At 45.3% G+C, this 23,789-nt stretch overlaps 1 protein-coding gene across 1 annotated transcript in view; it reads left to right on the forward strand.

Annotated features, from left to right (window-relative positions):
• The first annotated feature begins 5,874 nt into the window (after nucleotides 1–5,874).
• Nucleotides 5,875–23,789, forward strand: part of EDA (ectodysplasin A) — a 93,008-nt gene continuing 75,093 nt past the window's right edge. The window contains exon 1 of the mRNA XM_032228523.1: nucleotides 5,875–6,213. Coding sequence (XP_032084414.1) covers nucleotides 5,875–6,213 — 339 coding nt within the window. The remainder of the gene's footprint in view (nucleotides 6,214–23,789) is intronic.

Consider the following 23,789-nt stretch of genomic DNA (forward strand, 5'->3'; position numbering starts at 1 on the left):
TCCGCCCCGACTTCGTCAGCCTTGACTGGATTTTTTGTCACTGGCTTGAAGAACTTCTCTTGCTTCTATCAGGAACTTTACGATGTCCCTGAGGTCAGCAAGACGTATTCTTCCTGTTCACCGTCTCTGCTGGACAGTTTAGGTCCAATTGGACCACCCAGCAGCAAAAGTATGCGATGTTGCTTCTCCTCCTCATTCCAGTGCGCTATTCTTGCTACTTTGTCATGCTGCTGCTTGTAGTCAGTCTGTGTGACTGTCTTGCAACAGCTAACTAAGTGCCCCCCTGTTTCCTTGCGAAGGTGGCACTTGCTGTCAGTTGCTTTCTTCAAAATCCTGGCTTTGTATGCCTTTGTTCTTATAAGGCTTGGTCCTGTGCAACCAGAATCTGCCCTGTCTCTTTCTCCAACTTTCCTGTTCTTAGCCTTTGCCAGGTCTTATTACCTGCTTTGCCTGGTATTATCGTATTTTTCAGAGTATAAGACGGACCTTTTTCCCTCCTAAGTATAATTGTGATTTTCTCTTCACATTATACTAGTTTCTGTATCTCATTGTCCTTCAGATATTTTTCCAATGCTGTTTTTTCTTTTTTAATTCTCTAGTATATTTTCTCCAGTTTTCTCTTCTTCTTCTTCTTCTTCTTCTTTCTCCACCTCTTCCTCTTCCTTCTCCTCCTCCTCTCCCAACTTCGCTGTATCTTCTGGTGTTTACACAGAAGAAACACTGACATAAAACTAATTAAAGATATGAAATTAACAGGCTAAAATGTTCGGCTAACAAAAGCACAAAATAAAACAGGAGCCACTGAACAATAACAAACATCAAAGCAGGTTTTCCAGGCATTTGGAAGCCCAGGAGGGAGGGGTCCCATCCTTATCTCGGAGGGGGGGGGTTGCTGTTCCAGATGGCGGAGGCCCAACACAGTAGGCAATGTTTAATGGAAGGGCTTGGAGCACACACACTGCTAGAAATTATTGGACCAGCAGAAATGACTGGAGACATGCAGTCACGCAGAGCTTTATTGGTAACAACCCCTTGAATGCCACCTGGAAGTCATCTGGTAAACAAAACAACTCGTAGAAGAGTGGTGACACACAGGTACACCAAGAAACGCCCATGGCTGCCTCTGCGGCTGCATTTTGAACCAGTTGGGGCTTCTGGGTGGCTTCCAGGGCCACGAAAGCTCGTTGCAACAATCCAATTGTGGGGTGGCCATTGTAAACCCTTCCTCAGCTTGGACTCCTAAGTAGAAGCGATCCTTAGCTCTGTGTGTTACAAAAGGAAAAGTTTTATTAGAGGTCAAGTGAATTGCAGTAAAGCAAAAGCAGAACTGAATTTCCTGGTTAACTTTCCCCATCCAGTTCTTCTCCCCCCTTGGCCCCTCACTGTCCAATTATCCTTGAGTACATGGTTTCTGCAATGGTCCTGCAACAGCCTTGAAGCCTCTGAGAGGCAGGACTCTCCCTACCACCAACTCCATCAGCTTTGCTTTCCCCTCCCTCCTGCCAAGATGGCGCAGTGGTTAAATGCAGCACTGCAGGCTACTTCAGCTGACTGCAGTTCAGCAGTTCAGCTGTTCAAATCCCACCAGGCTCAAGGTTGACTCAGCCTTCCATCCTTCCGAGGTGGGTAAAATGAGGACCCGGATTGTTGTTGGGGGCAATATGCTGACTCTGTAAACTGCTTAGAGAGGGCTGAAAGCCCTATGAAGCGGTATATAAGTCTAACTATTGCTATTGCTATTGCTGCCTCCCCTCCCCCAACTTCATAGCAGGCTGGCAGCTCTGAGAGCCAGTACGATGGCTGCCTAAAGGACAACCCAGCACACAAGATGAACTAGGCACAGACCCATTCTGGCTACAGCTATGACAGGTTCTACAAGCAACAGGTGCAGATCTAAAGGACGTCCAGGTCTTGACTGGGGAAGTGCAGCTCCATCCAAGACCAAGGATGGTGACTTGCCCAACCCAAGGCCTCCAACAGCCCCTCGGCCTTATTAGAACTGAGCTGAAGTCTGTCCGGCCCCATCCAGACCTTGGCCAATGCATTCCACCTGTGCCCATTGGGATGTAGAGCTGGGTTTGAGGCTGAGGCTAGATGGGCCTTGTGCCCCAGAGATGCCAAGAGACACCTTACAGCAGAACTCCTCCATTGCCCAGGGGTCCAAGTGAAGGTTTTGGAAAGGATACTGGACAAAGCTCTGCCAATCCCGTCCTTAAATGTTTCTGATCCAAGGGTGGGCATTCCCCTCCAGCCCCACCTCAATTCTTCCAGGCAAAGCTGCTAAGCCAGCTCCTTCATGGGACTCTGATGGGCTCCCGCAGCTTCATGTTTTACTTCTCTGGAAAGGGTACGATCCAAACTCATCAAAGCAGCCCTCAAGACACCACCCTGTGTCTCAGATGCACATGGAGGACTGTGGATGGATGTGAACAAAGTTGAGAAGAATGTCTCTGGCTTCTATCAACCTTTGGAGAAATCCCAAGCCTTAGCACTGTTCATTCCTCCATTTTATTTGTTGGTTTATCAAATGTATTTTTCTGCCTATCTCGCAGCTCAGGTGATTCAATCCACATGGACCGAGGCTGTAGAATCTAATCTTTCAAATTTGGATTACTCTCCCTCCACAGTCGCGAAAAGGGACTATGATCAGGCAAAACAAGCCCTGAAGCAAAGGAAAAGGGGTAGAGAGGGGCAAGCAGATCTAGGGAAGGCCTTCCTGTGCCCAGGACATAACAGATATGTTGGTCACTGCTGCCTGTGAGCCACCTTAGACAGCACAGGATGGGCAAGTAGCCCCAAGTGAAATGAGTGCTGAAACAGCAGGTCAACTGGAGTGGCGGTCAGAAAGCAGAAAGCCCACACAATCTTGCGTGTCTCGCCTTTAGTCATCACAGTTGTGTTCAGAGCTGCAAGAGGAGGCATGAAAGTCTGGAAGGAAAACCATCCACCAAATGGATCGCTGGCATTGCAGGCTTATGATTCAACATGTGTTGATGTTGAATTTATTGGCTAAGAATAGGGCAGAGCTGAAATCTTCTAAATGTGGGATTTGGCAATCATTGTTGTGCTTCGTGCCAAATTGTGCTTTAATTAGGTGCTGAAAGTAAGGTGAGTAATTGCCATTTTTATGAAACTTACTTGCCTCAGATTTAATATTTGTTTGAATAGTTTTACAAAACTATTTTTTCTTTAAAAAAAAAAAGGAAACAGCACCTTCTCTGTTAAGTTTGGGTGAATAGCTTGACTTTCGGCATTTGGCGCATAACAGCCTCAGCTGTCCCACTGAGCCCCAGAGATTAGAAAAGAAAAAAAGGGTGAAGGCAGGTGGAAAAGAGGAAGGTCAAGATGTATTTTAATGCCCATGGATCTTGGCCCAGCAGAGGAAGAGTGTGTGGTCAAGTCAGCAGCTAACAAAAAAGGGGAATGGCCAAAGTTGCCCTCAGGTATTTGGATTTCAGGAGCAACTGGGCCTCCCTCCTGCAAACAAAAAGGCTCTTGCAATCCAGCCCCCCCCCCCCCCCCAAGCAGCCCTGGCAATGCAAGATCCTTGTATGGATGGAAAGATTCAATTTTGCAGTTTGGCGTATTGAGCTGAAACAATGAAGGATTTGGGGTGTTAACACGAAATGCATCAATTTCCACCCTTCCCATCAAACAGGTGATTTCTGTTGGCGGAGCAAAGTGGAGCAGAAATTCAGAAGCCCTCATTTGTGGTTGTGTACTCCTGCACATTTGTTCAGGGGCTGAAAAGGGGGGATTTTATTTGAGGGAGGGGCTGCAAGTCAATCTTGACTTCTGGCAACTGCCTGGAAAATTTGCTGCAGTTTTCTAGGCAACCTTTTCAGAAGAGGTTTACCCTGCCTCTCCCACCCCCCCGCACCTTCTCTGGGATGAGAGGGAGGTCCTGGCTCAAGAGTGAAAGAAGCCACTGGAACTCACTGCCCCTTGATCTGGACTGAAGTTTTCAACCAATGCGACTGGAGAGGGGAAACTGTTACCTTTATCTTGAATAATATTTTTATACTATACACAACAGGTGGTTTTGGACTTACAACAGTTCATTTAGTGACAGTTCAAAGTTACAATGACAGCAAAAAGGTGACTTATGACCATTTTTTTCACACTTATGGCCACTGCAGCATCCCCATGATGAACAGGTGATCAAAATTTGGATGCCTGATAACTGACATATTTATGACAGTTGCAGGGTCACATGATCCCCTTTTGTGACCTTTTTATAAGCAAAGTTAAAGGAGATTCACTTAACAACTATATTACTAACTTAACAACTGCACTAGGTTGTAACATGGGGCAAATTCATCTAATTAGTGTTTCATTTAGCAATAGAAATGCTGGGCTCCGTTGTGGTTGTAAGTCCAGGACTATCTGTACTACCAGCACTGATGTTGTTACCTATTTGGCTCATGAAAGATCTGAAAGATCTCATTTGCACAAAATTGGAAGATGGAAAAAAATCCCTTCAGACGGAATCAAGAAAAGATTTAGATTGTGCAGAAATGAATAGATTAACATTGGCAATTAAGGGGAAGGAAGAATCGGAGCATTATAATATATGGGGGGATTTTATCATTGGATAAAAAATAAATATGGAGAAAAAGAGATATAATATTAAATAAACCGGGAAGGGAAGTAGATTAATAGGGGAGAAGCTGAACTGAAATGTAAATGAAATGTAAAGATAAGTGGAGAGATAAAATTATAGTAAAAATGATAATAAATATTAAATACGATGAGACAAAAACTGTGTTCAGATGACACACTGTTTGATTAACATTGTATGATGTTTATATAAAAAAATAAAGAAATGTAAAAAAAAAGAAAAATCTGCAAGAAAACAGCTCGGAGAGCACCAAGGACCCCTCCCTTGTTACCATTTCCTGAAAAAATTACGGAAGGAGAGCAACTGTCCCAGCGGTCTGGTGGAGTTACAAGCTGAACTGACCACTTGCCCTGTCCTTACAATCCAGAGGTCACAACCCCTGCAGACCTGAAAGGTGAGAAATCAGATGATTTCCCCCCATCTAAAACTGGAGGGGATCAGCACAAATAAAAAGGGTGTGTGAGAGGCACAGGAAGGCAGAGGAGTTGGGAAGCGGCCTTCAGGACCCTGCAGGACCCCCATTTAAGGAGTGTGCGATGCCCCTCCGCCATGGCCAGACATGTGCCAGCTGCTCAGCACAGTACATGTCCTCAACTTACATCCTTAATTAACACATTTCTGTTGTTAAGTGAGACAGTTGTTAATTGAACTTTCCCCCCATTTTATGATCTTTTTTTTGCCAAAGTTGTTAAGGGAATCATTGCAGTTGATGATATTTAGTCACTGCAGTTAGTAACTCGGTTTTTAAGGGAATTTGGCTTCCCCACTGATTTTACTTGTCAGACGTTTGTATGATTCCGGGACCCTGCAACCCTCATAAATGTGACTCAGCCACCAAGTGTCTGAATTTTGATCAATGCCCAGGGGGATGTTGCAAGGGTCCGAAGTATGAACAACGGTCATAAGTCACTTTTTTCAGTGCCCTTGTCACTTTGAACAGTCACTAAACAAACGGCTGTAAGTCGAGGACTACTTGTACCTTTCAAGAGCGTGCGGGACGCGCGGAAACTGCACGGCCGGCTTCCCCGGCAAGCCCCCGCCCCAACCGGCAGGAGGGGAGGAGAGGAGGGCGGGCACGCAAAAGCCCCCTCCCCTCGGGCGCACAGCAGAGGCGGCCTCCCGCCGGCCCCGCCTCCGGCCCTGCCTCCCCCTGGCGGGGACTCTTCCAGCGGCGGCCGCGGGAGCAGCAGCGGCGGAGGCGGCGGGCGGGCAGCGGGGCGATGGGGCGGCCGCAGTAGGGCCGGGCCGGCGTGATGGGTTCGGAGCGCGGGGCGCCGCTGCGGCTTCCTCGGGACAGGCGGCCGCTGGAGACGGAGGGGGCGGGCGGGGGCTGCGCTTGCGGCCGGCGGGGCTCGGGCGCGTGGCGGGCGGTGGCCGGCTTTTTCGCGCTCTCGCTGGCGTTGCATCTCTTGACGCTCGGCTGCTACCTGGAGCTGCGCTCCGAGCTGCGCCGCGAGCGGACGGCGCCCCAGGACGGCCGGCAGCCCGGAGGCACTGCGGAAGCGCCGCCGGACCTCGCGCCCGCCGGACGGCAGCAGCGGCAGCAACAGTCCCGGGTCCCCGGCGAGCCCGGCAGAGGCAGCCCACAGCAGGTGAGTGAGTGCGCGGCGGGCGAGGGCTGGGCTGGGCGCAGGGGCTGCTCTCTGGAACCGGCAACTCAGACCTCCTGGCCGCGGACTGGTGTGGTCGGGAAGCGCCTCCGGCCGCCCGCTCCGCTCCTCCCGGCCGAGGATGCTCGGCTTTACAGCCGAGCGAAGGCGCCGTTCTCCGGCCGCGCCAAGGACCAGCCGTTCCGACTGAAGGCGGGCGACCCCCGGGAGGCTGGGCTAAGAGGGGCGGCGTCCCCCGCGGCCTTCGAGCCGGCCGCCTCTCCCTCAGCGCCAGGGCCGGGGCGGCCGAGTGGTGCGCGGGCTGGGCTGGGTGGTGGATCAGCCCGGCCTCGGAGCCCGGGCGAGATGGGCGGTTCTCGGCCAGTGGCTGTGAATGGACGGAGTGGGGCGGCTCTGGCCTCCTTTCAAACTCCGGAAGCCTTTTCGGCCGGCAGAAACCCCGGGATGGCTCGCCTTGCGGGTGAAGAGGGAATGTCCGCCAAGGGAAGAGTTGGCGCCTTTGGGCTGAAAAGTTAGCCAGATGGGCAGAGGCCCTCCCACCCCACCCACACCCCAAAGTAACCGAAACCAACACCAACCAAGCTTAGCATCTTGTGCACAGTCTGCAGGGGTTGGGAGGGTTATTTTGGTGTGTGTGCAAAGAAAGGCATGCTTCTAGCAAATTGCTTGTAGACCTTCCCAATGCCTGCTTTAAAGAGTTTGTAATAAATAAAAATAAGTAAGTGATGCAATCCTGCATCACTGTGCACCTGCAAATGGAGCCATCATGTCTGGCAACAGACACACTTTAGGCAAAGCAAAGGTAAAGAATCAGGGTCTTTGGGGACCCCAGCGACTGCCGATTGCACTCTCTTCACAGTCTGGGCAGGGACCCTTCCTCCAGCCCCAGGCAGTGAAGCCATGGAGCCCCTCAGAGCTAGAGAAGTGGGAATCTGCAAGCTTTCCATTTGACTAGAGTCTTTGGTGATAAATATCCTGCTGCAAGTCATTTGAAGAGCCCTTAATGATCAGTGCAGGGACAGAGTAGGTCCCTCCTCCAGGAATAGCACACTAAGTGCAAATTCCATGAAGCTCAGCTTCTCCAGGGAAGTTCCACCATGTGCACATTAGCAATAGCAAAAGCAGACTTGTATACCACTCAACACAGTGATGCGGTGGCTGAGTGGCTAAGACACTGTCAATCAGAAAGGTCGGCAGTTCAGCGGTTCGAATCTCCAGCGCCGTGTAACGGAGTGAGCTCCCATTACTTGTCCCAGCTTCTGCCAACCTAGCAGTTCAAAAGCATGGAAAAATGCAAGTAGGGAACAGCATTCTGGATGCCTTTGGCATTGTCATGCTGGCCACATTTCCATTTAACTACAGTCCAATATTGCTCTAATGGTCCAGCCCCCAATAGCTCTGGCTAACATGGCCAATAGTGATGCTGGGAGTTCAACCAGTATTTTTTATTATGGTCATTGCTGCTGTATTACAGATGCCTGTTTGATTTGGTTGTGCATCCAATGATTGTGCCCCTGCTTAGGAATGGGTGGCTGTTAGCTGGTCTATGGGAGATACCAGGGTTTGACACGTATGGCACCTGCTCTGTGGCTCACCATCCAGTGTTCCATCTGCATTAAGGTTAAGGTTTAACCTTTTAAGGTTAATTTAGGTTTGTGTAGGCTTTAATAAAGAATAATCCAGGCCATCCAATGTATGAAATGCTAATTTTCACCTGCAGACACAAGCAGGCTGGCTTACAGGGGAAGAAAAAACTGGGAGTGCATGTCGTAAAGTACAAATTAATTCAACTTGGCTGAGCCCTGCTTATGTCCTGATACCTGTTGAAGTTGTCACTATATTTTGAAAGATAGAATAAATTAGTTTAGTACCTGGCATTGTATATAATCTGTTCTCGAATTTGCCGTAGAATTTCATTTTTTTGCTCTCAGTGCAGGACACCAATCTATATACAGCAAAGAAGGATAAACTCAATTTCTGAGTGGCTGTTTCTCCCTCAGACTGTCTTGTTTTAACACTAACATTCAGTTGCAATCTGCAGTTCAATAGTTGAGCCAAAATAATTACATCTGTGCCGTCTGGTGGACAATTAAATCCGCATGCACTTCCAGCTCTGGTGTTACTAGGTGATAGGGCTGCCTTCAAAACTGGGTTTTAGTTTGGCAGAGCCACCATTTCTTTTTTCAGTCTCTCCCGGGTGTTTCGGAAGGTCCTTTTGAATGGCCAGAGGCTTCACTTCAGCAGAGAATTGGTTAAGGGATGCTAGCAAAGAGCTTCATTAGGAGGCTGCTTGGAGTGGATGAGAGTTCCCTCCCTCCTCCCCCTCCCTCCCCCTCTATCTCCCCCTCCCCCCATCCACCCCTCTCTCCCTCCCCCCCTCTCCCCCCTCCATCTCCCCCTCCCTTCCCCCTCTGCTGGACTACAATTGTCTTCTGCTGACATGAGGACTTGGTATCCTGAGGCAGCGCATGGGAGGACATTCCTGCAGTGCATGGATCAGGTACACCTCTGTGCAGGTACATGGAATCCCCAGCTTATAGCAGTTCATTTAGTGACTGTTCGAAGTTACAACAGCACTGAAAAAGTGAGTTATGACCATTTTTCACACTTACGACCATTGCAGCATTCCCATGGTCATGTGATTTACATTCGGATGCTTGACAACTGGTTCATATTTATGTTGGTTGCAGAGTCCTGGGGTCACGTGATCCTCTTCTGCGACCTTCTGATCAGCAAAGTCAATGGGGGAAGCCAGATTCACTTAACAACTGTGTTCCTAACTTAACAACGGCAGGGATTCGTTTAAGAAATGTTGCAAGAAAAGTCACAAAACTTTAACAAACTCTCTCGCTCAGCGACAGAAATGTTGGGCTCAATTGTGGTCATAACTTGAGGACTACCTGTGCTTCAGTTTGAATTCCACAGAACGTAGGCACATCCTGTACTATAAAGCAAGCCGAGCCCCCCGCCCCCCCCAATAATGCTCTCTGGATGGAGGGGGGGATCTTGGTAAGATTCTGTGAAAACCAAGGAAGGGGAGGGAGGGATGGGCGAGATGGAGCCGTCCCTGGCTAGGGAATGGATGATCCCTGCAATGCCCAGCAGGCCTTCCCTCCTTCCCCCTCTTTGTTCTTGCCCAGTCCTTGTCCTACAGCCCTCCTTGTGCTAGAACATCCCCCTCCCCCTATTTCCTCTGCCTCCGTTTCCCCTTCATCTGTTGTGCTTTTTCTGTGGAAAAGGGGGTGGGGGAGAGAAGCAGTTTGGAGATATTTTTATGTTTTGTGGTCTGAGATGTAGGTGGGTGCACAGATAAACTTTTACCAGCAGCAAATTCCACTCTGTAGTTAATCTTTCAGGTGTGGCTGCACTGGCCTCCCCCATTTTTAGTTTACATAGATGCCCATCAAGGATGGCACAAAATGGCATTGTTTGCTTTTGTGAGTGGCTTCTTACAGGGACCGAATAGGTTGGTGCAACCTGGGTGGAGTGTGTGCAGTGCTGCTTCCCACCCCTTTCCCCTCTTCCTCTGGAGTCACATGTGTTTGGGGGAAAATACCCTTTGGGGGATCCCTCAATGCTTCTCCCCCCCCCCCGCCCCCCGTCCCCCCCGCCCCGTGGACCAGTTTGCCATCTTGACTGGACAAGACAGCCATCGTGGCTCTGCCCCTGCCTTGAGGCTGTCAGCATATCGATGGGGAGATGGATCCCTAAGAACACGGATGGCTTCTGATGAAGGGATCAAGGCTAAGATCTTCCACCTCAATAGGGCTGCATTTCCCCAGGCAGAAACTGTGCATAACATGGGGCTTTCTCCTGGATCTGAAGTGGATGGGAGAGTTGGGGAATCAAACACAGGACCCAAAGCAAATAACAACAACAACAATAATGGTATTTGTGACACATTTTTAAATGTTCAGTTGACTGAGTTTCATATTTAATGAATAATAATAAAAAGACCCACTGCACTACTTAGTGCCGTGTTTATTAGGCAGCATGTGCTGCTGGAATTCTCCAAAGACTATTGAGAGATGCACTTGTCTTTATACATCTTAGAAAGGTGGGAAGGACCAATGCGTAAGTCACACATGATGTAAGCATGCATATTTGTAGCTCAGGTTCCTTCTTTGCCTGGTTGCCTTCAGAAACCCAAAAGGGGGAGGGGAGGTAAGGCAATAAATCAATAAAACATATCATAAATAATCTAGATGAGGGAATAGAAAGGGAACTCATCAAAGGTGCACTTGACACCAAGATGGTCCCTTTAGAAGATAGGCTCAAGAACCAGAAGGATCTCGACAGACCTGAGCACTGGAGCCTACCTTAACAAAATGAAAATCAACCTTGATAAAAGTAAGGTTTTATACTGAAGCAAGAAAAAGGTGCAAACTAGGTGAAACTTGGCTTAATGCCAGTAATTGCGAGAGGAATCTTGGAGTCCAAGTAGACAGTCACTTAAATATGAGCCAATAGTATGCGGCAGCAGCCAAGAAAAGCCAATGCAGCCCTAAGCTGCATTAATAGAGTGATAGACTCAAGATCATGTGAAGTATTTCTACTGCTATATAAAATCTTAGTAAGACCACACTTAGAATACTGCATCCAGTTTTGTTCACCACAATATATAAAAGATGTGGAGACTCTAGAAAGAGTGCAGAGAAGAGCAACAAAGATGATTAGGGGGCTGGAGGCTAAAACATGATGAATGGTTGCAGGAAGTGGGCATGCCTAGTTTAAAGAAGAGAAGGGCTAGGGGGAACATGATAGCAGTTTTCCAGTATTTGAGGGGCTGTCACAAAAAAGAGGGGGCCCAAAGCACCCAGAAAGCAGGACAAGAAGCAATAGATATAAACTAATCAAGGAGAGAAGCAACCTAGAACTAAGGAGAAATTTTCTAATGGTAAGAATAATTAACCAGTGGAACAACTGGTTGTGGGTGCTTCATCATTGGAGGTTTTCAAGAAAAGACTGGACAGACACTTGTCTGGAATAGCATAGGGTCTCCTTCTTGAGCAAGAGGTTGGATTAGATGACCTCCAAGTTCCCTTCCAATTCTGTTTTTCTATGTTCTCTATGTACCAGTTTGATTTAATTACTGATTTTCCTTGCCCAAAATCTTTGTGTGTCAATTATGGATCTTTCCTGGATCAGGAGCTCCTTCAGTCAATCACTCATCTCCTACTCACTTTCTGTTTGAATTACAAGGAAGTTCACTGGGGGATAATTCAGAATGTACCGGCTGTAGCTGTATAGCTATATCTTGGTTCACCCCTGGAAGGTCTAGTGATAAAACTCAAGCTGCACAGTGATAAAATGGGGTTAAAATTAAATATTTTTAAAAAAATCAAAATAGTGACCCGCCTGAGAATTGACAGTGAAAATATCAAAGTGGAGAGTAACTTCTGCCTTTTAGAATCAGCCATCAACTGTCAAGGAACAAGCACTCAAGAAGTAGGTTGCAGACCAGCAGATAATAGAGCAGCTGTGAAACAGAAGAACTGAGTCAGAAAGAACCACGGAGGTCTTCTAGTCCAACCCCTGCTCAAGCAGGGGACCCTATTCTATTCTGGACAAATGACTGTCCTTAAAAAACTCAACTGATAGAGCACCCTCAACCTCCTGAAGGCAGGTGGTTCCACTGGTAAATTGTCCTCATTGTTAGGAAATTTCTTCTTAGTTCTAGATTGCTTCTCTCCATGATTTGTTTCTATCCATTGTTTCTTATCTTGCTTTCTTGAAGCCTTGGAAAAGATACCCAAATGCTGTGATGTGTCTGTACCCAGAAAGATCAGAATTGTAGAAGCCATGATGTTTCCCTGTAACATTCTATGGAAGTGAACATTCTGTGTTTTAAGAAGCAGGATAGGAAGAGTATTGAGGCCTTTGGACTTTGGTGTTGGAGAAGACTCTTGGGAGTACAATGGACAGCCCAGGAAACAAATTGATGGGACATTGGAAAAAAATCAACCCAGAGTTCTCATGAGGCACAAATGGCCAGGCTCAAATTATTCTACCCCAGACATGTGATGTGAAGGCTCAGCTCTCTGGGAAAAGGCTCTGATGCTAGGGAAGGTGGAAGGAAGAAGACAACAATCAGGTGGATGGACACAGTGTGGTGATGGGGACAATGTAGTAAGATCTGAAAGACCAGTTAGGAATAGATTGGCAAGGAGAAAATATATGTGATCACTAAGGATTGACAGTGACTTGATGGTGATTATAGACATTACTATACATTACTAAGTCCATGGATATTGTTTAGGGATTTGGCAATAATCCATAAATTGTTGAAACCAAGCAGCACAAAATGCCAAGATAGGATGTATACAAATTTTAATAAGAAATTAAATAATCTTTCTCTTTCATTTTATATCTTTGTGGAACAGTTTGTAATATGTTTTTTCCCTTCATTTTGCTTTCAATATGTATAGAAGACTACTTTTTGAATCTCTCAACAATCTCTGCTTAACTTTAGCTTTTCTGACATTGTTTCTAGCTATTGCTTACCTTCAACTACAAATGTGTGTCTCATTAATTGATTTATATCATCAACAACCCTGACAGATATTTAATTGTTATTGCTTTGTTTGCTTTTCACTTTTTTGTAATTGATTTTTTGTTTTCTCTTCTGTTTTACCAAAGATATTTTAAATAGTCATTTGTCTGGAATGGTATAGGGCCTCCTGCTTGAGCAGGGGATTAGACAAGAAGACTCCCAAGGTCCCCTCCAACTTTTGCTATTCTGTATTCTCTGTTCTGTGCATATCTGTTTCCTTCTCATGATGGAATCCTCGGTTTGCTTTTGAACCTTTCCTGGACGTTTATGTAGCATTGGAGTGTCAGCCTCTGCCTTGCTGCTGCTTCGGCTGCCATTGAAACAGGGAGGGGGGGCATGGTATTTGGGAAGGGAATCATTATGTGCTGGAGGAAGATTCTAGACGCTGGCCTGACCATCTCATTGCGCATGCGGAGGAAGGGAGTTTCCCGCCAAGGTTAACTGTCCAGCATTCCATCCTGGTGATGTTTTTTGCCATGATTGAAGCAAATGATTCTTTTAGAAATGATTCTTTTTTTCTGTTGGAGCCAGAATCATAATTGCTGTTGCGAGTGGAATTTCAATTCAGTTTATTTCCAATTATAGTACAGAATACAGAAGAACAGAGGTGGAAGGGACCTTGGAGATATTCTAGTCCAACCCTCTGCTCAGGGCAGGAGTTCTTATTCCATCCTGGGTGAAGATCTTGAAAATCTCCAGTCATGGAGCACCAATAACTCTGGGAGGCAAGCTATTCCATTGACTAATTGTCCTTCTTGTCAGGAAATTTCTCCTTAGTTCCAACTGGAACTAACCTTGATTCCAGGTTGGGTCTTCCTCTGATGAGCTTCCACCATTGCTTCTTGTCCTGCCCCATGGTGCTTTGGGGGTATAGGTAGACTCCCCCCCTTCTATGTGGCAGCCTTTCAAGTATTGCATGATGCTTCCAGGTCTCCCCTAATCCTTCTCTTCATCAGGCTAGTTCCTTTAGCTGTTCATCATACGATTTAGCCTCCATATCCCTTATCCTCTTTATTCCTCTTCTCTGCATACTTTCTAGTATTCCAGCATCTTTTTTGTATCGTGGTGACCAAAATTGGACACTGTTTTCCAAGTGTGGCCTTACTGGTGCTGTATAGGGTGATGCTTTCACTTCTCATGATCTTGATGCTGTCCCTCTGTTGATTCAACCTAAGAGTGGATTGGCTTTTTTGGCAGCTGCAGCACACACTGTTAGCTCATATTTAAGTGGCGGCCCATCAAGACAACTGGATTCCTGTCAGAGTTACTATTTTTAAATCTGGTTCTCTTTAAACAGGGTTGAGCACCTTGAAGATACCCTTAAGAGAAGTGCTAAAGATGAGATGCTACAATATAGTTTACAGCTACCATATTTGGGCTCCAAAATCTGGGGTACAATTGGATGGCAGCAGAGAGTATGTGCTATATATGGTGCCATCTTGTGGTTATCTGGATTTTACAGCTCGGATATGGTAGCGGGCAGAGCTATGTTGTGTTCATTAGCGGCTCAGGGATCTTTTCCCCCCTCTTTCTGGGAACCAGGGTGGGGGTGGTTTGTACTAAACAATTCTCAGTCTACTTTAGCATTTTGTACCTGTTTTGTACCTGTGCATTTGGTTTTTGGAAGATACTTTAGTAAAAGCATTGAGCTGATTATATGGTTTTGTCACTTTAGTTTCCCATCTGGACAAATTCATGGAGGAACCGAAGGGGGTCTCTGGGTGTTTGTTCAGCTTGACGGCATCTCTAGGCATCTCTCACCCATCAGAGGACAGGATGCCCCCTCCCACTTCCTTTGTATTTGGGATACATCTCATTAGTCACTGTGGGACCCAGAACAGTTCTTATTTTCTTATGCTCTTAATTTCTTCATCACACTTTTTCCCAATTTTTTTTTTTTGGGGGGGGGTGGCTTCTGGATTATATTAATAATAAAATTTTAACCACACTGTAAGAGAAGTATGATCTTAATTTTGATGTGAAGTGTAATGCTCTTCTTTCACTGGAGTGCTCTAGGGGTGGAATATCTAAATATACAGAAGTTCAGCTGGTTCTTGGCACTCCTTTTCTGCCTTTGAGCTTTGTGGATGCAGTCCAAGAAATTTTGGAATCCACACTCCCTTAAACACTACAAGTTCTACTGAAATTTGGCAGCCATTGCAACTGCTAAAGAGTTTAATCTATTTTCCACCGTCTTCTATTTGAACCTGTCTAAGACACGCGACATGGCTGTGTTTTTCTAAGTGACACAAGGTTATTTCTCCTCCTTGAAAATCTGTTAGAATGCTTTCTTGTGACTCTGGCTTGCTCAAAAATGCCATTCTGCTCTTGGACTAAAGAACTAGAAAGCCTGATCAATGAGAATACATTGAATTCTCCTTCCCATAGACCCATGGGGTTTGAAGGGACCTTGGAGGCCTTCCAGTCCAATCACCTGCCCAAGGCAGGTCCTCATACCATCTCAGGCAAAGTGGTTCTCCTGTCTTTCCTTGAGAACCTCCATGTTTCAGTTCTTGGGGATTAGCTATTTCACGGATTAGTTCCAGGTTTTTAGAAAACATGGTTTATCTGTATTAAATTCAGTCTTATTGTTGGCAAGGTTACAAGATGGAGATGACTTTAGCTATTCCAACATATGGCATACCGTGGGATTTCAGGGCGTCATTGTGATGTTGAACAAAAGACCTCCAGGTTCTCTCTTAGCCACTTGGACAAGGCAATAAGGTTTGCCTGGCAAATCTGTGGTGACTTTTTGTAATTGTCTCATTCTATGATGATCATTGATGAACTATGTACTATTAGCAAGCTAGTTAAAATATGGGTAGAATATCACTAGAATTAAGTAGATACATATGGTTAAAAATAGTAATCAAAGAATGCTCATGACATTTAAAAGGAGTATTGAGTGGAGCCCCATAAAAATCACAACTGGATCCTTGAGTCTTCAGGTTTTTTTAATTAATGATTGATGGTAGAGAGAATTCTTATTAAATTTGCACATGGCGCAAAATAGGACAGTGTTTTAGAAGGCAGACATAAAATTCAAAATGATCTGAAATGTTAAAAAATGGGCTCTAAATAACAGAATTTTATTTAATAGAGAAATGCAAAATTCTTCACTGAAGAATAAAAAATATGAACAAAATGTGTGAAAGATATATTGGAGTCCTTGGTGCTCTCTGAGCTTGGTTGTTTCATCACTTTGTCTAAGAATGCAGTAAGGTGTGACTTTTAACAAACCCATGCTGGTTTCTAGTAATCACCTGATTCATTTGTAAGTGCTCACATATCTGCTGCTTGATTATCTTTTCCAGGATTTTCCCAGGTATTGATGTCAAGCTGATTGGCCTGTAATTTGCTGGATCCACTTTTTCTCCCCTTTTTGAAGACAAATTGGTTGTTTTTCCAGTCCTCTGGCAGTTCCCCTGTGATCCAGAAGCTCTGAAATATTTCTTTCAGTAGTTACAGATAGAACAGAACAGAATAGAACACAATAGTATAACAGAGTTGGAAGAGACTTTGCAGGCCTTCTAGTCCAATCCCCTGCTTAGGCAGGAAACCCTACGCCACTTCAGACAAATGGTTATCCAATCTCTTCTTAAAAACTTCTAGTGTTGGAGCTTTACAACTTCTGAAGGCAAGTTGTTCCACTGATTAATTGCTATAACTGTCAGGAAATTCCTCCTTAGTTCCATGTTGCTTCTCTCCTTGATTAGTTTTCATCCATTGATTCTTGTCCTGCCTTCGCCTGCTTTGGAAAATAGCACAACCCCCTCATCTTTGTGGCAGCCCCTGAGATATTGTCACATTGTTATCATGTCCCCCCTAATCCTTCTTTTCATCAAACTAGAGCATGTCGGCCAGCTTCTTCAGTAGCCTGGGATGGAAACCACTTGACCTTGGAGATTTGAACCCATCCAAAGGAGCTAGATGTTCTCTTAACAAATTCATGCTTATCTTTATCTGTATTTCTATTCTTTCCCCCATCATGTTGGACTATTTTTCCCTTTTGTGACAGGTCAGAGGTGGGTTGCTCCCAGTTTGGCCCGGTGTTCCTGAACCTGTAGTGGTTTTTGGCCTGGGTCCCAGAACCAGCAATGACCCAGGCTGGCCATGCCCCCGAACTGGTTCCCGGTCTCCATTGCCATTGCTGGCATCTTGTTTATTAGCTTTTAATGGTCTTTGTGAATGTGCACAACCATTTTGCAGAAAACTACGCAAGTGCAAGCAACGCATGGCTGGCGTGCATGTGAGCGAAGGAAGCAGCACATGCGCGAAGCACACACGCACGCAAGCGAACTGGTATGGTTTGCATAGAAACCCACCCCTGCAACAGGTGCATAGAAGGAATTAGGCAGTTTGCTTTCTTCCTGCTGCCCGTCACCACCTTCTCATATTCTAGCATTAGTTATAGGCCCTTCTTTCACTTCTTTATCTTTGTCATTTTTGTCCCTCAATTTGTCAGAGAGCTCTTTGGGCAAGCCTGCTGGTCTTGTGTCTGGTGTATTTTGTTTTTGTTTATCTGTGATATTAGTTTTGCTGTGGCCTTTGTTCTTTATTAACTCATTTTTCAGAGGCTCCCAAGTATCCTTTACTGTTTTTCCTTCTAGGATTTCTATCCTTGGAATCATTCTTCATATCTTTCTTAGTTTGTTGAAGTCTGCCCTCTTAAAGTCAGAAACACAAGTCTCACTTTGTTCAGGTACCTGTGGCTGCATTATGGCAAATTCTAGTATGGCACAGTCACCCCGCAGTGCTCTGCAACTTCCATCCCTGTTAGTAACCACAAAGTCCAGTATAGCTGCCCCTCTAGTTCCCTCCTCCACTGTTTGGATGAGAAAGTTGCCGGCTGGGCACATTAGGAACCTGTTTGATCTCCCATCCCTTGCAGAATTTGTTTCCCACTTGAAGCATGGTCACGGAGGTCCCCCATTACTATAGTGGTGTGTTTCCTACACACCTCAGCTTAACTGATCAGCCAAAAAACCGATCTATTTCTGTGATGGCAAACCTATGGCACGCGTGCCACCTGTGAGGCGAGACGTTGCCCTATGTCAGCTCTAGCGCACATGTGCATGCTGGCCAGCTGATTTTTGGCCTTCCGGAGCCTAGGGAGGGGGGAAATGAGCCCAACAGGCCTATCGGAAACAAACTTCGGTTGGGCCTGTTTTTTGCCATCCACAGGCTCCGGAGGCTTTCCTGAAGCCTGGGGAGGGTGAAAAATGGCCCAACAGGCCTACCGGAGGCTTCAGTGAGGTCTGCATGCATGCACGAGGTGGAGTGCGGATGGTTGTGCGCACATGTATGGGGGGAAGGCATTGCATTATGGGTGTGAGCACACACGCGATATCACATGTGTGCGTGCCCTTTTGGCACCCAAGCAGAAAAACGTTCGCCATCACTGATCTATTTCTTCTGCTTGGTTGGGTGGCCTGTAGTAGACACCTACAGCAATGTCATTTCTTTTTCCTCAAATATTCACCCAAATACTTTCAAGATGGCTTTCATCCTCGATATTGTGTATTTCTGTAGAGATATAGTAGTTCAATGGAACTCTTCAGCTCCTTTTGTAGGGCCTGTTTTTCCCCAACAAATTACATTCTTCTAGTAATATATTCCAATCATGGGTTCCATCCCACCAAATTTCAGTAATAGCTACAATATCATACCTGCCCTCAGGTCCCCAAACCTCAAGTTCTCCCTGTTTATTCCTCATGTTTTGAGCATTAGTCAGTTGCCACCTTATGCTTGCTTGTGCTCCACTGCAGTGACAGACTGCCATGAAATGTGGGGAGGGGGAGTGTGAAGGGAGGAATGCTTGGGAAAATGAAAGTAGATATTGTACCTCCTCAAGACACTGCTTCACAGTCACCCAGCTGGAAGGAGAGCCTTATACCAACCTGTTATGAAAACATCTTGCCTGAACCTGATTGGCCACACTGAGGTGGGCAATGAGAGACAGTTAAGGAGGGAAGAGTAGAACTTAGGGATTTGGGTGCATGGTTTTCAGTTCCGGCTTTGCACTACTGCAATACACTTGACCTCTAATACAGTGTTTTTCAACCTTTTTTGTGCAAAGGCACACTTTTTTCATGAAAAAAATCACGAGGCACACCACCATTAGAAAATGTTAAAAAAAATTAACTCTGTGCCTATATTGACTATATATAAAGTGTTTTTCCCACGGCACACCTTACACTATGTCACGGCACACTAGTGTGCCACGGCACAGTGGTTGAAAAACACTGCTCTAATAAACTATACCTTTCTCAACAAATGGAGCCAAGGATCGTTTCTACTTAGAGGTTTAAGTTGTGGCAGGTCTGACATTAGGCATCGGAGTCCTTTATGGCTAACCCTGCGTTTGCTTCCTGCATCTCCTGTTACGTGCCTGAGTGCCCCTTCTCACCATTTATTTCCTCATTGTCTGATTTATTGTCTAAGAATCATCCTAAAAATTGGATTTTTCCATTCGTTCTTGTTCATTTCAGGCCACTGTTCAAATCTGTCTAGATCTTTTTGGACCTTTTCTTTTTCCTCAAAAGTATGAGCCAGTTCTCCTAATTTTGTATTCTTTGCAGATTGAATAATTGTCCCCCGCAGCACCATTATTCAAGTAAGAGATAACACTATTGAACAAGCCAGTGGAGCCTGTGACCCTTTGCTCACTGCATTTGGCTAAACTGACATGGAGTTATTCATTACAATCTTTATTGAGCTAATTAGGAATCCATATAACTTTTATTTTACCTTTTTATCAATAATGGCACTCTGATAATTTTTTGAGATGTTTTCCTGAGGTCAAGGTGCAACTTTGTCCATGGCATTCTTTCAATCTATTAAGCTACTAAGTTTATCAAAAAGGAGATGTTAGTTTGCAATGATTTGCGCTGGCTCCTGCTAATTGGGCTCAAAAGCAGCTTCTTGGGCATCTGTTTGAGGGCCTTGCCCAATATAGACACCAAGATGGAAGGCCTGTAATTTCATTTCCCCCCTTTTGAAGATCAGGACAATAGCAAGAGCACTTAGACTTATATACCACTTCACAGTGTGTTACCGCCCTCTATACGTGGTTTACAGAGTCAGTCTATTGCCCCTAACAATCTGGCTCTTCGTTTTACCGATCTTGGAAGGATGGAAGGCCAAGTCAATGTTGAGCCCGTCAGGATCGAACTGCTGAGTCGGCAGAGTTATCCTGCAATCCTGCATTCTAACCACTGCACTTTTGGTCTTCTGGGACCTTGGCAGGTCTCCGAGGATTTTTTTATATTACAGGTCATGGTTCTGCTTTTGTTCCTCTTACTGTATCACTTACTGATTCCTCCAATTCTTCTGGCTCTGACTTAAATTAACTGGAAATAATTGGTTTTTTTAAAACCATCTCCTGAGCTGGAGCTCCCTCCTTCTGCAATAATGGTCAACTAGGGACAGGCACAAAATACGGACAGGATTGTTGGACGAAATGTCCATCTGGTTCAGTTCCAAGTGGGGAGAAAGACACTGGAAATCTGGAGGGTGATTGGAAAGATAGTTAACGGTGAAGTAGAACCACCAAACACATGGTCCTGGTGCAGTGATCACATGGAGTGGAGAGTGGGAGTTATTTATACCCTATCTTGGGCTTTGCCCTTGAGCTTCCTGTTCCTGTAGCAAGAGCATGTATTCTATTGGTTGCTGTCAGACTCCCATGGGGCTATGGAAGGGTCATAGCTGAGGTTGTCTGAGGTTGTCTGCAATAGCAATAGCAGTTAGACTTATATACCGCTTCATAGGGCTTTCAGCCCTCTCTAAGTGGTTTACAGTCAGCATATCGCCCCCACAGTCTGGGTCCTCATTTCACCCACCTCGGAAGGATGGAAGGCTGAGTCAACCTTGAGCCGGTGAAATTAGAACCACTGAACTGCAGATAACAGTCAGCTGAAGTGGCCTGCAGTACTGCACCCTAACCACTGTGCCACCTCGGCTCTTTTAATGAAGAGGCTTGTGTTCTGAAGGGGGCAATTCCTATTGTGTCTTGAAAGGATTAATCCCATCACCCTGAGGCTGAAGGTCTTTTGTCTTGTAGATGGGCTGGCCCAGTCTTGCTGGGGCTATTCAGAAAGGTGGGGGCTGCTTTCTAAGACCATATTTCTCTTTAATGTTTTGCCTTTTTAATATTTCTCAAAATATTTCATTCTTCTAGGAAAGGGATAGGTGCTAACTTTCTACAGAGTTAAGAGGCTCTGCCTTCCTGCTGTTTCCTGTTGCCAAGTCATACTTTTCTCCTAGCAACAGACCCCCGCTTTCTCTGCCTTTGTTTCCAGTGTACCTGAAGATCCATTTTTTGTGCTGCTTTGTTTTAGACATTTCAACAAGCCTCAACTCATTCTGAGCTTCAGCCTTCCTGACATGACTGTAGAGTTTCTGGTGGCTGTTCTGTCTCTTTCTTTGATATGCTACCTCTTCCATTTTTATATGTCTCCCTGTATCTTTTCAGCATTTAAAAAAAGCTTATCTATGCAGGTCTCCTTTATGCCATTGGATGTCTAATAGGCATTGTTTTCAGTCATAATTTAGTATCTAATATTGCAGGGTTTCAATTTTTTTCTGGATGTTTTTACCCTTTGGGATTTCACACCATTGGGCCTCTTCTACCACTCCAAAAACTATTCCAGAGTCTTCTGAAGTTCATGATATATCTCTGACCCTCCTATTTTCTTCTTCTGCCTGGGATCATGAACCCAGAAATAACATGATCCCTCCCCCCTAAATTAAATTCACTTTTTCAATCTATTCTTCCCTCTTGGATAGGCCAGACCTGGAAAAGCAGCAACCCCCCGCCCCTCCCGTTTCTTTGTCCACTTTTTGACAAAGGAGGTCAGAAAAAAATGTGTGCATTCTTTGTCTCTTGGCTGTGTTACCCTTCTAGCAATTAGTTTCAAGGTTGTTGAAATTTCCCATTATCCCCCCTCAATGCCAAATTTCCCTGCCCCATCCCTTTGGATTCCTTCTCCTTTGGTGGAAATATCCAACAGCATTTCCATGGTCTCTTTCACCAATTCCCATGCAGGTGTATGCTTTCTTTGCGTTTGGTAGGATGTTGGCAATCCAAAAATTCATGGTAGCTTCTAGGCCAATCGCATGAACGCCCCTTGCAGGAAATCCAGCCCAAAAATTCCCAGGTGCCAGAGACAGCCACAGCCATATCAGAGCAAGTCTCTCATTCCATAAGATAAGGAGGGACTCCGGAGCCAACAATGTACCTGCCCCTTCTGAGAGAAGAAGGGCAGCCTTACTCATAATATGTGGGTTCCCCAAGTATTTACTGTGCTTTCCTTGGTCTTAGTTCCTTGGTCTTTTTAGAACTGAGCTTAATACAGATAGTCCTCGATTTATGACCACAATTGATCCCAAAATTTATGTTGCTAAGTGAGACATTTGTTAAGTGAGTTTTGCCCCATTTTATGACTTTTCATGCCACAATTGTTCAGTGAATCATTGCAGTTGGTAAGTTGGTAAGACGGTTGTTAAGTGAACCTGGCTTCTCCATTGACTTTGCTTATCAGAAGTTTGAAAATTGTAATCAGGTGACCCAGGACACTGCAACCGTCATAAATGTGAGTCAGTTGCCAAGTGTCTGGATTTTGATCAGATGCTGCAACGGTGGTAAGTGTGAAAAATGGTCATGAGTCACTTTTTTCAGTGCTGTTGTATGACTGAACAGTCACTAAATGAATTCTTGTAAGTTGAGGACTATCTGTAGCCCTTCTTCACACCTACTCGGAGGCTGGGTCAGAGCTAGGACCCTCTGACCTGACCCACTTGATTCAGAAGTCGCTTTCCCCAGATCTCCTGATGTCCATGGGGATTCCCAGTCCTCCAGGTGATGGTTGTCCCAAAGGTGCTTTTTCACGAGGCAACTGGATTTCTGGCTTTTCTTTGAAGACATTTTGGTTCTCATTGAAAAAGCTTCCTCAACTTCAGAACTGAGAAAGCTTCTTGGATGAGAAGCAAAATGTCTTCAAAGAAAAGCCAGAAAGTCCAGTTGCCTCATGAAAAAGCACCTTTGCGACCTACATTTTCTGCTTTCTTCCTCCTCTGGCCCTGAAATCATAACTTAAGTCCTTGCCGTTGAGGAAGGGGCTCCTCTGTATGATATTTCTGGATTAGGTAGTGATAGTTAGAGCAGACATCCATTCTGCTTAGATTTTTTTTTTTTGGTGCTGCTGATCTATTTTCCCTATTGCTTGCTTATAATCACAAAGAAATATTGGCTTGATCTTGTGCACACCTGTGAATGTGCATCCTCTGCCAACAATTTGTTCAATCCAAATGTTGCCTTTTGAACATGTAGACAGTTTGTGCCATAGGCATTAATGTCTTGAGTAAGGAGTTTCTCTCTGAGTTTGCATCTCTCTTTGGTGTGATGGAAATGAGGCTTTGTTTTATCCTGCCAGGTGAACTGTTCCACTCTCAAGGGTTTACATCAACAGCCAACTCTCCTTGCTGAAGTCAACTTATTGGAAGGGCTTCTTCACCCCAGGGCAAGTTTTTGTCCAAACTGGTCAAAATAAGAACTGGTGTCTCAACTTCCTTTTTTCCTGATCTTTTTAAGAGTATAAACCTTCGTATGGGTAATCCTCGACTTACGACCATAATGAAGTCCAAAATTTATGTTGCTAAGTGAGTTTTGCCCCATTTTATGACTTTTGTTGCCACATTTGTTAAGTGAATCACTGTAGTTATTAAATTAGCCACATGTTTGTTCAATGAATCTGACTCTCCATTGACTTTGCTTATGAGAAGGTCACAATGACCAGGGGATACTGCAACCATCATAAATGTGAGACAGTTTCAAGCGTCTGAATGTAGATCATGTGACCATGGGAATGCTGCCATGGTCGTAAGTGTGAAAAAGTCACTTTTTTCAGTGAAGTTGTAACTTCGTATGGTCACTAAATGAACTGTTATAAATCAAGGACTACCTGTATGTATATCCCCAGATTAAGCTAACATTGGCTAAGTT

Source organism: Thamnophis elegans, chromosome 12 (assembly GCF_009769535.1).
Source record: "Thamnophis elegans isolate rThaEle1 chromosome 12, rThaEle1.pri, whole genome shotgun sequence".
Classification (NCBI taxonomy): Eukaryota; Metazoa; Chordata; class Lepidosauria; order Squamata; family Colubridae; genus Thamnophis; species Thamnophis elegans.